Raw genomic sequence first — 13,666 nt, forward strand, 5'->3', positions numbered from 1 at the left:
GAAATAATGCATTATAGATCAGGGATGCCAATTTCATCTCAAGTGGGCTGTGCTCGCACTATAACCTACATCACAACTATTTAAAATGTTTCCCTTAGTTTTTTGTTAAGAAGTGAGAAAGCATTATGAAAACATGAATATATATATTTTTAGCATAACCTGAACAAAGTTAAAAGAAAATACGATTGGAATGTCAACATTATTTCATTTTATGGTTCCTCCTGGTGAAAACAAACAGTGACGTGTTTGTGTTTTTCCTTTTGAATTTTGTTGCATCCAAATTGCAACTAATGATTTGTCTTGTCTTTTTTTATTTTAACTCCTCAATATCACTGAAACATCTAAAATCCTATCTTCCACAGTGTTTCTCAGCGCACCCTATTTCTGCTGCTCAAAGCACACTACCACAAATTCACCATCACAGGATGGATTTGATCCTAGTGCTACACGATAGCACCCCTCGGCACTGGTTAACCTAAATTACAAACCATCACTATTAATTTTTATCATAAAATAAAACTAATGTTTTCTGTTTCATTTTTACACCTTGTATGATCATCCTGCCGACTCCAGTTGAGCTTGTGTTTGACCTATTTTAGCCCATGGGCCTTAAGTTTGACAAAGCATCAACAAGTATCAACAAGTAATTTGTCTTTTCTTTTTTTTTTTTTCCAGATCCATTTAACTCTTTTTAGTTTCCCGGTGCGGAGGCCGCTCCGACAGTCCAAGAGCACCATTCCTAAGCCTAATCTAGTGGTTAATAGCTTTCATTTTCATTGCTTGGTGTTCATATTTTGTGCAGCTTTCCACTGGCTTTGAAAAGCTAATCTGTCCCTGATATAAGCGCATTGGTTGGCTTGCCATCTGGGCTGTATTATAGTAGAGAGGAGAGGGCATTTGAATAATTGATATTTAGCTATTTATAGGAGGATTATTCTCTTCATGGTGCCCCTGGGGGGTGTATGCCCATATCTATCTATCTATCTATCTATCTATCTATCTATCTATCTATCTATCTATCTATCTATCTATCTATCTATCTATCTATCTATCTATCTATCTATCTATCTATCTGGGGGTCAAATGGATTAGCAGCAGCGCACCTGATTGCTGCTCAATGTGTATTTGTGCAATTATATATATTTTTTTCTACCTACTGTAAAATGTACCTCCGTCAGTTTGTCCTCACATCTGTCCATTTTATCATCTGTCCATCTTTCTGCTCGCTGAGCTCTAGTGTATCCATCTGAAGTGGATTAGGGGTGTTATCAAAGCTAAGTAGGACTACTGTTCACACACACTCCCCCATATGCACACACTCCCACACACACACACACACACACACACACACACGCACACACACACACTTGCACACTCATACATGCAGATGCTCACTTGCATTCGCACACGCGCATGCACATACATATGTGCTGCTCTCTCACTCCATTTCACTCCACGAGGACCATTGACCATTGTTAGCCGCCTCTCAAGCCTCTTTCCCTTTTGTGTGAAAGTGTTTGCGCCGGCGTGTGCGTGTGTGTGTGTGTGTGCGCGTGTGTGTGTGTGTGTGTGTGTGTGTGTGTGTGTGTGTGTGTGTGTGTGTGTGTGTGTGTGTGTGTGTGTGTGTGTGTGTGTGTGTGTGTGTTGACAGTAAACACTCTGATCAAACAGTGCTTAACAAGCTGCCTGAACTGATAACAGAGAGAGGAGGAAGAGAGGATGAGAGAGAAATAGAGAGGAAGGAAAAAGGGGCATCAGGAGGGAGTGGAGGTTACACAAAAAAAGGGAACAGGCATGTGTGGCTTTGATCTTTGATCTCAATCGAGAGATGGGCTGTTATTCATAAGCTTCATATTTAAAAGTGTCAAATTTACAAGCGTTTCCGGGTATTGTAAGGAGAACGTACAAATTATACACCGTGTTTTTAACAACCAGAGGATTCCAGTAACCAGTAATCAGCTCTGTATATTTTATCCCCCCCTCAGTGTCGTTCGTGTGCTTCATGCCAAGATCCACATCCAAACGCAATCGTTTTCCTCCGTTTCGTCGTGCTTTTTCTGCGATGATTGTGCTTTCTTAGACAGCGCTCGTTCAAGAGCAACAGGAAAGACGTCATGAGGCGAGCAGGGTGATGTGTGACAAAGATCATGAGCCAGATGTTAACCCAGGACTCCTGCTGCACGTAGCCTGGCCCTGACATCCTCTTTCTCCCTGTCGCTCAACATTGGGCTGCCTCACTTTACAATATATTTGAAAGCCGGGGAAGATAACATCAGCTCAATGCAACAGCCATACAAGATTATCTGGTCAATGTTGCCTGTTCTCTTAACCCTTCATAGGGAGTCAAGCTTTACTAAAGCAAGGGGGGGTAAACATGACACAAATCGGATGCTCTGGAATTCACTTCCAGGGCCTCGCAGACTGCTGATTCTTATGAAAAGGCACTAAAAACACTCCTGTTTCACAGCTCTTATTGACTTTTATTGCTGTTTTTTAATGTTTTATATCTACTTCTATTACATAGTATATTGTTGCTTTAGCTCGTATTGTTTTTAGCGATTTGAGATTTTAGAAATGTAAAGTGCAATACAAATAAAAATCGTCATCATTATTATTTATAATGAAATGACTGTAATTGCCATTGATTTATGATATTTTTGAAAGAATTGCAGAAGTTGAGACATGTGGTCATGCTGCTGTATTTAACGTCGTTACAACTGCTTCTTTTTTTTTCAGCTCTATGCGAGGACCTTACTGCTCATCTTCATTGCTATCAAAGTGGAAGTGGCTGCGTTCAGTGATAGACCAGTGACCTGTTTTGCTGCCCAAGTAAGTCGACGTCACGTTACATCACTGTGGGCACCAGTTCTTTGTCTCGTTTCGGTCTAGTGTTATTTGTGAAGGCCATACAAAGGTATTGAGTATTGAAATCACCTCCAATGGCCTCTCCATTCAACTTACTAATAGCACAGATTTTCACAGTTGTATATCTGTCCCTGAGATTTATGTGACAACGTAATTATAATAATGCTGAATAGAAATTCATTGACATCAAAAACAAAGGTAGCTTCTCTCAGAGTCCTGTTTTCCTGGTAACCCCATCATCTTTTTTTATATTCCAATATATTACTAAGATACTTTTTATCCTGTATTCAATTTTTTCTTCTTCGGTATCTCATTTATGGTGACACCTAAGAAGGACTGCATCTTCAAATGTGTGGTTTCAGCCACAATGACAATGAAAATACAGATTTTTCTTTTTTTAAGTGATTTTATAAGGCCTTTAATTTGTGTACAGTGGATCCTCTATTCAGTAACACATTTTCAAAATATGACACTTTACCCGTTTACTTCTTTGATATTTTAGTTGGTGTGAACCTTTTTTCACACTGTAAATGGCACAACCTAATCCCCACCCTCTCTTTTTCTTCGCAGCGATGGATTCACCCACAGACCTTTTCGATGACTCCGCTGCCCAGATGCACACTTTTGCTCCTGCTCTAAACTCCACAGACCTCCCAGGAGGTCTTCCTCAGGGGAGCTCTGGCCGCCCCACTCCTCCCTTTCGGCCCCCCGGCTTCCCACTCATCCATCACCTCCTCCAGCCGGGCGGAGGGTCCCGGAGGATCGGAGGGCTGCTCAACACAAACCTGAGCTCGCACAGACACCTGGAAGACGGGAACTTCGAGGAGGACGAGGGGGGCAGGGATGGGCATGGGGAGCAAAGGGTGGATGGAGAAGAGGAGGGCGCGATGGAGGGGGAGGACCTACTCGGGGCGAAGAAGAGGTGCAACGATGCCGCCCTCGCGTCCGAATGGAGTCAGGATATTTTAAAAGTGAAGAGGATGAAGCTGGAGAGCCGACAGAGGGACGGGGAGGCCGAGGAGGCAGGCAAGAGGCGTGAGGCAGGGAGGGAAGGGAGGAGAAGAGAGAGGGAGGAACTGAAGGAACAGCTGGAGGAGGCCAGGGAGAGACTGAAAGCTCTGCAGGAGAAAGTGTGGAAGGCTTTTGGGGAAAAGCACATAGCCGACGAGGAAAAGAAGAGGAAGCACAGTAACGGAGACGGGGGTAGAGGCGGTGGAGAGGAAGGAGACGTAGGGTTGATGGAGGAGGAGGACATTACTGAAGTGATGTATGATGAGGAGGACATCGACGGAAGGGAAATAGAAAAGGAATCATTCTCCCTCCTGACCGCCTCGACTTTTGACAACTTCCAGAAGCGGAAAGAGGAGGTGCAAAAAGACAGAGACAGGAGGATGGAGAGGGGGAGAAGAGGAGGGCTGCACTTTGATGGCTTGATGGAGGGATCGGGGTTGTGGTTAGACTCTGGGGGGCTGGTGAGAGGAGACTGGGATGTGGGGCTGGAGGATGAGGGTGAGGAGGGGGGGCAGAAGTTTGCTCAGGCACTGAAGCTGGAGTTGGGCAGCGCTGTGGCCCGAGTCATCGACCGAGTCCTCCGCCTCTACACCGAGATGACAGATTTCACACCGTCCTCTCCTTCCGAGGCCATCTCCTTTCTCCCGTCAGATCCAGGAAACGACGGGGGGAAGGACAGGGGAGGGGTGTGGATGGGGCTGTTAACCAGAGGAAGACAGGAGGAAATGGTGAGAGGCAAAGAGGAGAAAACAGGAGGGCAGGAGCGAGAAAGAGAGAAGCACAAGTTGACCAATGGGGGCGCGGTGCCTCCTGGACCTCCACACCGCGCCGACCCGTCTGACCTCTCAATGCCATTGACTGTCCAGAGGTCGCCTGACACACGAAAGGCATACCAGCTCCTCGGCCCCCCTCTGTCCACCCACCTCAACCCCTCTCACCCAAACCTCTCCCTGCATCACCCCTCTCTACCTCGTCCCCCGCCTCTCTCCCACCCTTCCCTTTTACCTCCAGCCTCACAAACCAAGGACCCCTCCTCCTCCTCCTCCTTTCACCAGTCCTCCTCCTCCTCCTCGTCTTCCTCCTCCTCCTACCCCGCGCCTCCCCCTCCTCCTCCGCCGCCACCCCCACCCCCGCCGCTCCCCCTCCCACTGCTCCACTACTCCATGCAGCAGCTCTTCTCGCGCTCGCTGCACCATCCCCAGCTCCCCCACCTTCCCCCGTCCCGCAAAGATTACCTGAACTCCGACCCCTTCCTGGAGTTCTCGTCTCACCCCTCCTTCCCCCCGCTGCCCCTGCTCGGCCACCTGGACGCGTCGCTCGCACGCCACGCGCACGGAGGCAGGGAGAGGGGGGTGAGGGGAGACGGGGGCATGCGAGGAGTCGGAGGGATGGATGGAGGAGAGCTGTACCTGACGGCTGGAGGGATATCCTTTTCTTTAGAATGACAGTGTGTGTGTGTGTGTGTGTGTGTGTGTGTGTGTGTGTGTGTGTGTATAATTAAAAGGACACGTGTATCTCCTTGACTGTTGTTTACACCCAGGAGGGCTTGTCCCCATGTCATCTGAAGAAAGCCAAGCTCATGTTCTTCTACACGCGCTACCCCAGCTCCAACACGCTGAAAACCTACTTCCCCGACGTCAAGGTGTGTGTACCTCATCACAGTCCTGCACACAAGTTATACTCACATTAGGCAACGTTAATATTTTTTATAATACTTATACCATCTTCTCAAAGGTGTCAATGATTTTCCGTTGTAGATGTAACTACTGACTCACAAATCACTTTGAACCCTGATCATTTCCTAAATGTCTATTCAGTTATTCGTGAAATCCAACGATTTATGTAAATGAACCATGATGACAGGATGATGGCTGATGATCTTTGACAACAGTAAACTGTTAAAAATTAGAGCCAATTGACCTAATGCTGCTCTCACACCAAATATTTGCATAATTAATTCCTCATATTTTTAAAAGGTTATTTATTACAAACAGAGATTCGTGAGATGTCAATACTTAGTTTGAATATTTATTTTATGATGAATTTTCACTTAAAATGTAAGTATTTCAAATGCTTTAAATCCTCAAATTATTACTGTAATACATTTTGTATTAACAGTCTTTGTTATTACAAGTCTTTTTGACTTGAATATTGATTAATTTTAAATATATTTGATAATGACACAGTCGGTCATTTTGTGTATGTCTGACTTTTTTTGCACAAATTATGCAAAAAGTCAAAAATTACACATAAGACAGTAAAAAAAACAACAGGGGAGCACTTAACTACAGAGACAATTGAATGTGACGTCTGTGGTGGAGAGATAGTATTCATAATTATGCAGGGATTAAAACGGGAGGTATTAATTACAAGGCTGCTACTGTTTACTTATATTCCTTAATAAGTCTAATTTAAGTTGATTAAACCCATTCATTCAGTTTCTCAAGATTATAACTATTTTCTGTATTATTTCTCTAAAGGTATATCACAGACATCTCACATATGAATACCCCCCCCCCCCAAATTCAGCCACTGATTAATATATCTTATGGAAAGAATTGGTCAACAATCCACGTAACAAAATTGAAAGCAAATGTAGTGAAATCACAAAAACAATGCTACTGTGGTGAAACTGATTTTCCTGGTCCAGAGAAAGAAGACCAAGAGTTCCCTCTGCTGGAGAGGACACAATTCGCTCATAGCCTCAGATCTGACTACACATAAAATTTCCTGTGAGTTTCAGTAGTAGACACATGTCAGCATTGATGACGAGGAGGTGACTTACGTTATCAAACAAGACTTGATCATGTGGAAGTAAAGAAAAAAACACATGAGAGAGAGAGATCTAGTTGAAGATTGGTTGTTTTGCCTGTCAAAGCGCGTGACAACATCAAGAGAGGTTTCTATACGTTTGTTGTGATTTCATTTCAAGTTCTGGGAGTTAAAATCTGCGGGGTATGCAGAGAGTCTTTAGTACTCAAAAGTCTAGTGGCCAGTACGGGGATCGAACCCGCGACCTTGGCGTTATTAGCACCACGCTCTAACCAACTGAGCTAACCGGCCATGTCGAACTAGAAGTTCGTAGTAAATATTGTGGGCGGAGCCTAATGCAGAACGGGCCTACTGCCTATGTATCATGATTGAACATTCTAATGGCGTCTTCGTGAAGTTCTATAAAGTAGACGTTATCAATATTTTGGAAATAAATACTAGGTATGCTTACAGGTTTCTTTTGGTCAATATTCTACAGGGATTCACAATCACTGTAAATTATCGAATACAAATATATCTACAAGAAGAAAAACTCTACTTATCTTATCGTCATGGGTCAGACAAGGCGAGTTGTCTCACTAATTTGTATTCTGTATTGACCAATATATTGTTCACGAGACTAAATTAAGCTGCAAAACATGGCTATTCCTTGTATAAGATGACTTTGTTGTGTTTTACAATTCATTTAAACTGATGTATTAGATATAATGGAATTGAAATGTGAAAGCTTGCATTGGCACCCTTCAGAATTGTAATCATGTCCTGTATATGGATCAATTGAGGATATTAAAAGCAGAAGCGTCCTATTCGTATGTTATCATGACGACTTACTGAAATCTTCTCTCTCACACCTGCTTCCTGTCCACCATCCAGTTCAACCGCTGTGTGACCTCCCAGATGATTAAATGGTTCAGCAACTTCAGAGAGTTCTTCTACATCCAGATGGAGCGGTTTGCACGTCAGGCTGTCCGCGAGGCTCTCACCCGGTTCGTTTGGATTGGCATTGGTTCATGCATTGCGAATTCCTCCCCTTGTTCTGCTGTAGTCAATCTAATTTTTGATTTGGAGGTCCAAAACGTGGCAAAGAGGCTATCCGAAGGATTTGTCAGCTTGTGTTAAATAAGTGCTGTAGAACCTTGGAAATCCTGATAGTGCATTGTTACCTTTAGATTTTTGCTGAATTTCAAATAATAAACAAATTGTCACTGTTATCTTGTATATTATGATGATTAAAATGGTCCTTTTGTGTGTGTAACCCAGGGATGGCGCACCTCGTCTGAACCGGGAGACTCAGCTGCGAGTGGGTCGTGATACAGAGCTTTACCGCATATTGAACATGCACTACAACAAAAGCAACATCTACCAGGTGAGAAGATGTGCGTCGGTGTCGTTTTCGGCCAGTTTTTAAACTGTACATGCACCATGGTTACATGCAGGTGTCTGTCATCAATAATGTGCGATGCAGGGAATCATCTTAGTACCACACCAGTCAAAGATTTGGCGCCAATGAGAGAGTTTTATTTATTCTCACAATCGCAGAATGGTATGGACGTAAACACGAGCTTTAATTCCTCAGCAAAATCTTTGTTAAATACCACATCAAGGCATTCACAGGTAGTAAACACATTGGAGGTGACTTTATACAACCAGAATATGTACAAGTTTGTATCTTAAGTCTTAATGTTCTTACGGTTCACGCTGTGGTAATTAGGTCATACAGTGAACAAAATTCTTCCAATAGATGTGTAGCATAAGTGAGGATTTCCCCCAAAAAAGCTTTAAGTCTGTAACCCAAATAAGAACAATCTTCCTAAAGAGTCAGCAATGCAACCATAGGCTAATTAGAGGAGTTCCTGGGTCCATGGCTTTACTTTCTGCACTCCTGTGCTAATCTCGTGGAAATCGAATTTTAGCTACAATTTCTTAGTAGTTTTGTCTCGAATTTTCAAATGAATAAAAACAATCTGACAAGTAATGTTCAAAGTTTAGACAGTATAGTGAAAATGATCATGGTAAATGTACATTATTAAATATGTAGAGTTACTCCTTTTATAAATCTGGAAAATTACTCCTTAATACATTTTAGGTTATAATTACAGGAAAAGTAGCATTTAGCTTTATATTCAAAGAAATTTTTTTTTTATTCTTATTTGTTTAGTTATCTTGTGTTTGTCATTGAAGTTTTCAATTAAGGTAAGAATAACTGTCAGTTTAGATGAGCTTGGAATTATTTACACTGGCTGGTTCTTCTGCTTTTCAAGATGTGTTAATGAAGTTCCTCATAGTATTGAGCTTGGGGTTAATGTTAATTGAGGGTTCAAAATGTATGTGGCCAGTACGGGGATCGAACCCGCGACCTTGGCGTTATTAGCACCACGCTCTAACCAACTGAGCTAACCGGCCGTGTTCACAGAGATACTGGAGCCGAAATTGTGGGCGGAGCTTACACCGCTGTATCAAATCTGCTTGTAAAATCTTTCTACAGATATGAAGTTGCGTCCGGTTTGAGAACCATGATCGTAATTGTGAAATTAATAAAGCATTTGTGTGTTTCCAAAGAATTCTGCTTTAGTATGATTAGAAAGAAAGTGAAATTATGTCATTATAAACTCTCAAAACAAAGAGTTAAATTAGCCGTTAGTTTGTTATTAGTTAAATTTTCAAAGTATTTAGATATGCGATTGTTCAAAACACATGTGGCCAGTACGGGGATCGAACCCGCGACCTTGGCGTTATTAGCACCACGCTCTAACCAACTGAGCTAACCGGCCATAGAGATGGTACTTCCGCAGCGTAAATTGTGGGAGGAGCCTAAACCATAGCGCCCCAGCTACTTATTGACGATTGTAAAATCTATGGTCTTTATGTGTTTTTCAATTATGTTGTTTGCTAAAGAATTTTGATGTGATCATTTAATCTCCAAAAGATGATCTGCTGCCATCTAATGGCATCTAATCTGGTGGATGTAGGGGCAGGTGGGAATGTGCTGGTTTTAAGGCATTTCGATTTTGTTTGCAGTTTTTTTGCAGTCTACTTTAATGAATCTGCAACATGTTTTTCCTCTTTGTTTAAGTGCAGGTGTGCTATTTCACCATTTCAATGGTTTTATTACTTTTGCACCATGTGGAAAATGGTAAAAATATCTGCATGAGTGAGGTCACACACACCAAGGTTTATTTCCCTCCAAATTTCTATTCTTTAGAATCAAATTATAGAGAATAAAGACAGAAATTCTCCCGCTGCCTGCTATGTCTTTCAGTATAGAAATTATTGAAAAAATATGTTCTTGAAGAGACAGCAGAAAAACAAAGTATGTTGAGTCAAAAGTCAAGTCTATGCTGAAATATACTGAAATACTAAATACATTTTTGAGATGTTAAAAAGATTTTAATGAAAAAAGAGTGATGTGCCACATGTGGTCGGTTGGGATTTAGCAGTAAGGCCAAGATCTGATGTGTTGATTAGTTAAAAACAGATGTATTTAATGGCATTATCATTCTGAGGAACTAGTTTTGGCTTTCTTGTGTCATTTCTATGTGGAAGAGCCATCCAGGTTCCTCCTCCACCTGAATACTTTCTCTGTGTTGTCGTCGGCCACCAGCAGAGCAGTGTGACAACAGGTGTGATAATACTCACAGCAGAAGTACGGACCCACTAAAAAACCCAGTGTGTACTTTTCAAAAGAGGCTGGAGGATTAGTGAACACACCTGTGTGGGCGCACTCATAAGAGCGTGTTGTAATGTCCCTCCAATGAAGGCTATAAACGATTCCCCGCTCGTACCTCGGCTTTATTTAACGGCAAGATTGAAACAGTTATTGTTGATACGCCATCTTCATCTCTCTTTCCTGTCGAAGTAATTTGTGTGTTATCGACTCTTGCAGCAGTTATTTCCAACAGAAGGATCTGATTGGAGGAAAGACTTTCCAGGAGTGCTGATGCTCTGTATAAACAGCCCAGGGACGCCTCACAGCTGGTTTATTGTACCAAAGATAGCAGAGGGTTTACGGAGACAAAATACACCATTAAACAAATAAATTTAAATTTTTAATCCAGTCGATCTATGAAAGCATGTTAGTGTAGCTGTCACATAAAAGAAACGTCACACTCGAGGTTGTACTATTGTACTGTTATTCATTTCTTTTAAAGAATTCAATTCTCAGCCTGCAGCCTTGTGCCGACCACCACAGCTGCGCGGATATTCTCAACAACAGCGGCCCCACTTGTGGAATAATACTTTATTATGAGCACGATTTACAAGGATTTCTGGTCTTTCAGCGTGACAGATATTTGAAAGTTTCTTTTCAAAAGCATCCCGAGCAAGGGAGAGAATCCAATCCCCCACAGGGTGACGGTTTAATAATGACAAGGGAGACATTGAGTGGATTTTCTCCACTAAGAATAACTGATGTGTTCAGTTTATCTACTGGTGGTTGCAGTAAGAGTAGCAGACATAAAGACGTTTGAAATTGTGGATATTTCACTATATTTTGCACAAAAACATATGCCATTTTGAATTTGCGCTTGTTTTTTATTTACAGATGTTTAACTTGTGGTTTTGTAACAGGACATGAAATTAAATGTGAAATACGTTGTTGTTGCATTTATGAAATTCCACTTCCAATTTGGGATGGTAAACATGTAAAGACAATTTCAGATGTTTTTGTACCTTATTTTAGTGGTTTCATCCTGATTTTCCAGCATTTTTCAGACAATTTTGACATTAAAGAATACAATACAATAGAAAGAAAGAAATACTGTATTAATCCCAAAGAGAAATTAATTTAAGCATCGCTCCAGTAAGTAAGAAAGAAAGTTGAATATGATATAAGACATGATAAAACTATAATGAGTGAATTAAAATATTACATATGTACAAAGATTAACCGGGATTAATACAAGCACAGAGAGGATGAAATGAAAACCCCTCAAATTCTGTTTACCCAGTCTTATTACCACAAGAAGGAAAGACATTTTAGTCATTTTATCTCTTTTCTAAGTGTTTTTTTCCCTTTTAGAAAGTTAGTGAGTTTGACACCATCAACCTTGAATATTCCACATTTCATCCAGCCCTCCAGTCAACACTTCATCTGCTTCCATTTCTATTTGTGCGTGCAGGTTCCCGAGAGGTTCATCGAGGTGTCAGAAGTGGCTCTCAGAGAGTTCTACTCGGCCATTTGGACTGGGAGAGACAGCGACCCCTGCTGGAAGAAGGGAATATACAAAATCATCTGTAAACTGGACAGTCCTCTACCAGACGCGTTCAGGCTGCCCGGCTGTCCAGTTGGCTGATCTTTCATCTGGTCAGAGGCACAAACCCAAATTCTATTGTACTTAAAGAAAGGGGAGTTTTATTAAGGCGTTCAGAGGCTGAAAACAGTTTGGACTGCTCCGCGTTACAGTTCATTCACTCAGACACACACACACACACACACACACACACACACACACACACACACACACACACACACACACACACACACACACACACACACACACACACACACACAAGACCATTGGAATGATTTTGCCTCACGTACACACATACATGTTCAAATCAACGCAGGCTCAACAAAACACACAGTGCTTGCAATGAGAGTCTTGTGACTGCACTTATGGAGGAACGTGACTATTGAATTTAAACGGGCAGGACAGGAATTCTGTGTAAAAACATTCCTCTGCAGTCATCTGACCCGTGCAACCGCTCTGCTTCAACACACGTTGGACAAAAACTATTATGCCGATAGGAGCTGCCGGGCCGGGGTGGACTGTTTTAATCACAACAATGTCATGCAATTACACGTAACTCCGCGTGGCGTGTCAGGAATCGAGCTCACATTCAAGTATCACGCAGCAACTTCCAATCTGATGAAGTCAAATATTTCCTCATACTTTCAGACAACTTTACTACATACCACATTTTTAGAAGTAGATTATTGACCCCAGTGGCTCCGTGATAAACCCCAACATTAGAATGATTAACAGTCTCTTCTCTTTTCATTAACGCCTGGGAGCTTGATTCTTATTCTCCTTGTCTTTCTTTTTTTTGTTCCTTTCCAGTGAGTTTTGCTTTCAACAACGCAGAATCTATCACAGTGTTGGTAATTTGACATCAGCCTCACCATCTTGCTGGCAGCGGTTGACCACGTAATGAAATCTGTGGACACATTTATATATAAGCGTTGACGTTACTCCCTAAAGAACTTCGGGGGTGAAAACCAGAGAACAAAAGCACAATAAATCTGATTTAATCATGACTGTTTGTTAGAAATCACCTTTTTGTTGTTGTTGTTGTTGTTATTGTTGTTGTTGTTGTTGCCTTGTGTGTGGTGACATCTGGTAACCGCTATCCAACATCATGATCAAGTCAGGCTGGTTCACATGTAATGTTGCACAACGCATTTATTAGTTCTACTGTAAGATTTCAAAAGATATGAAGACGCCCTTGTTGTCCGAGCACAATCGGGTCAGTGGGCGACTCTCGCTTGTCACATCAACCTCTGTTTGGTATTGAATTAATAGCTTTTGTACATGATGGCATCAAAGTAATCAAAGTGTAATTATGATTCTCTCCAGAGGGACAATATATTGAATATAAGATTAATGTTATGTTGTTTCTTGGATGTTACTATTATTGTTGGAATATTAACTTTTTTGTATTCTTTTAATGTAACGCAGAACTAAATAGGCCACTTGCACAAATATATCAGTGTTTTCTGAACACGAGGAGGAAACGTTCACCGCATCTGCTGTATATCACGACTCTTTTATCGGTTCCAAACGGTGGGTGGAAAAAAAACGACACCCCGCAACTATTTGTGATGTGTTTTCAAGTGCATGTTTCCTAGATTTGCTTTTTTTTTGCATTGTACTCTTGTTACGTTTGATCTTACTGGCTTCTCTTTTTTATAGTGTACATATTGTATTCTTTACTGTAGGTCCGTGCCTCATTCCAACTTTAACTGGATTTTTGATGTTTGAAAATGATCGGCGAATTAAAGTGACACTGCTCCTGTGGC

The 13,666-nt window shown here is 41.8% G+C and overlaps 1 protein-coding gene across 1 annotated transcript; it reads left to right on the top strand.

Moving 5' to 3' along the window:
- Positions 1-3,437: 3,437 nt before the first annotated feature.
- On the top strand, positions 3,438-13,666 carry prox3 (prospero homeobox 3; the record flags this gene model as incomplete). The annotated part of the gene is made up of 5 exons (XM_080486864.1): positions 3,438-5,306; positions 5,417-5,518; positions 7,522-7,634; positions 7,909-8,014; positions 11,766-13,666. 5 exons carry the CDS (start codon positions 3,438-3,440, stop codon positions 11,937-11,939), a joined length of 2,364 nt encoding a protein of 787 aa, XP_080342990.1. The 3' UTR covers positions 11,940-13,666.

The sequence above is a fragment of the Lipophrys pholis genome, assembly GCF_963383615.2.
Source record: "Lipophrys pholis genome assembly, chromosome: 18".
In the NCBI taxonomy this organism is placed as follows: domain Eukaryota; kingdom Metazoa; phylum Chordata; class Actinopteri; order Blenniiformes; family Blenniidae; genus Lipophrys; species Lipophrys pholis.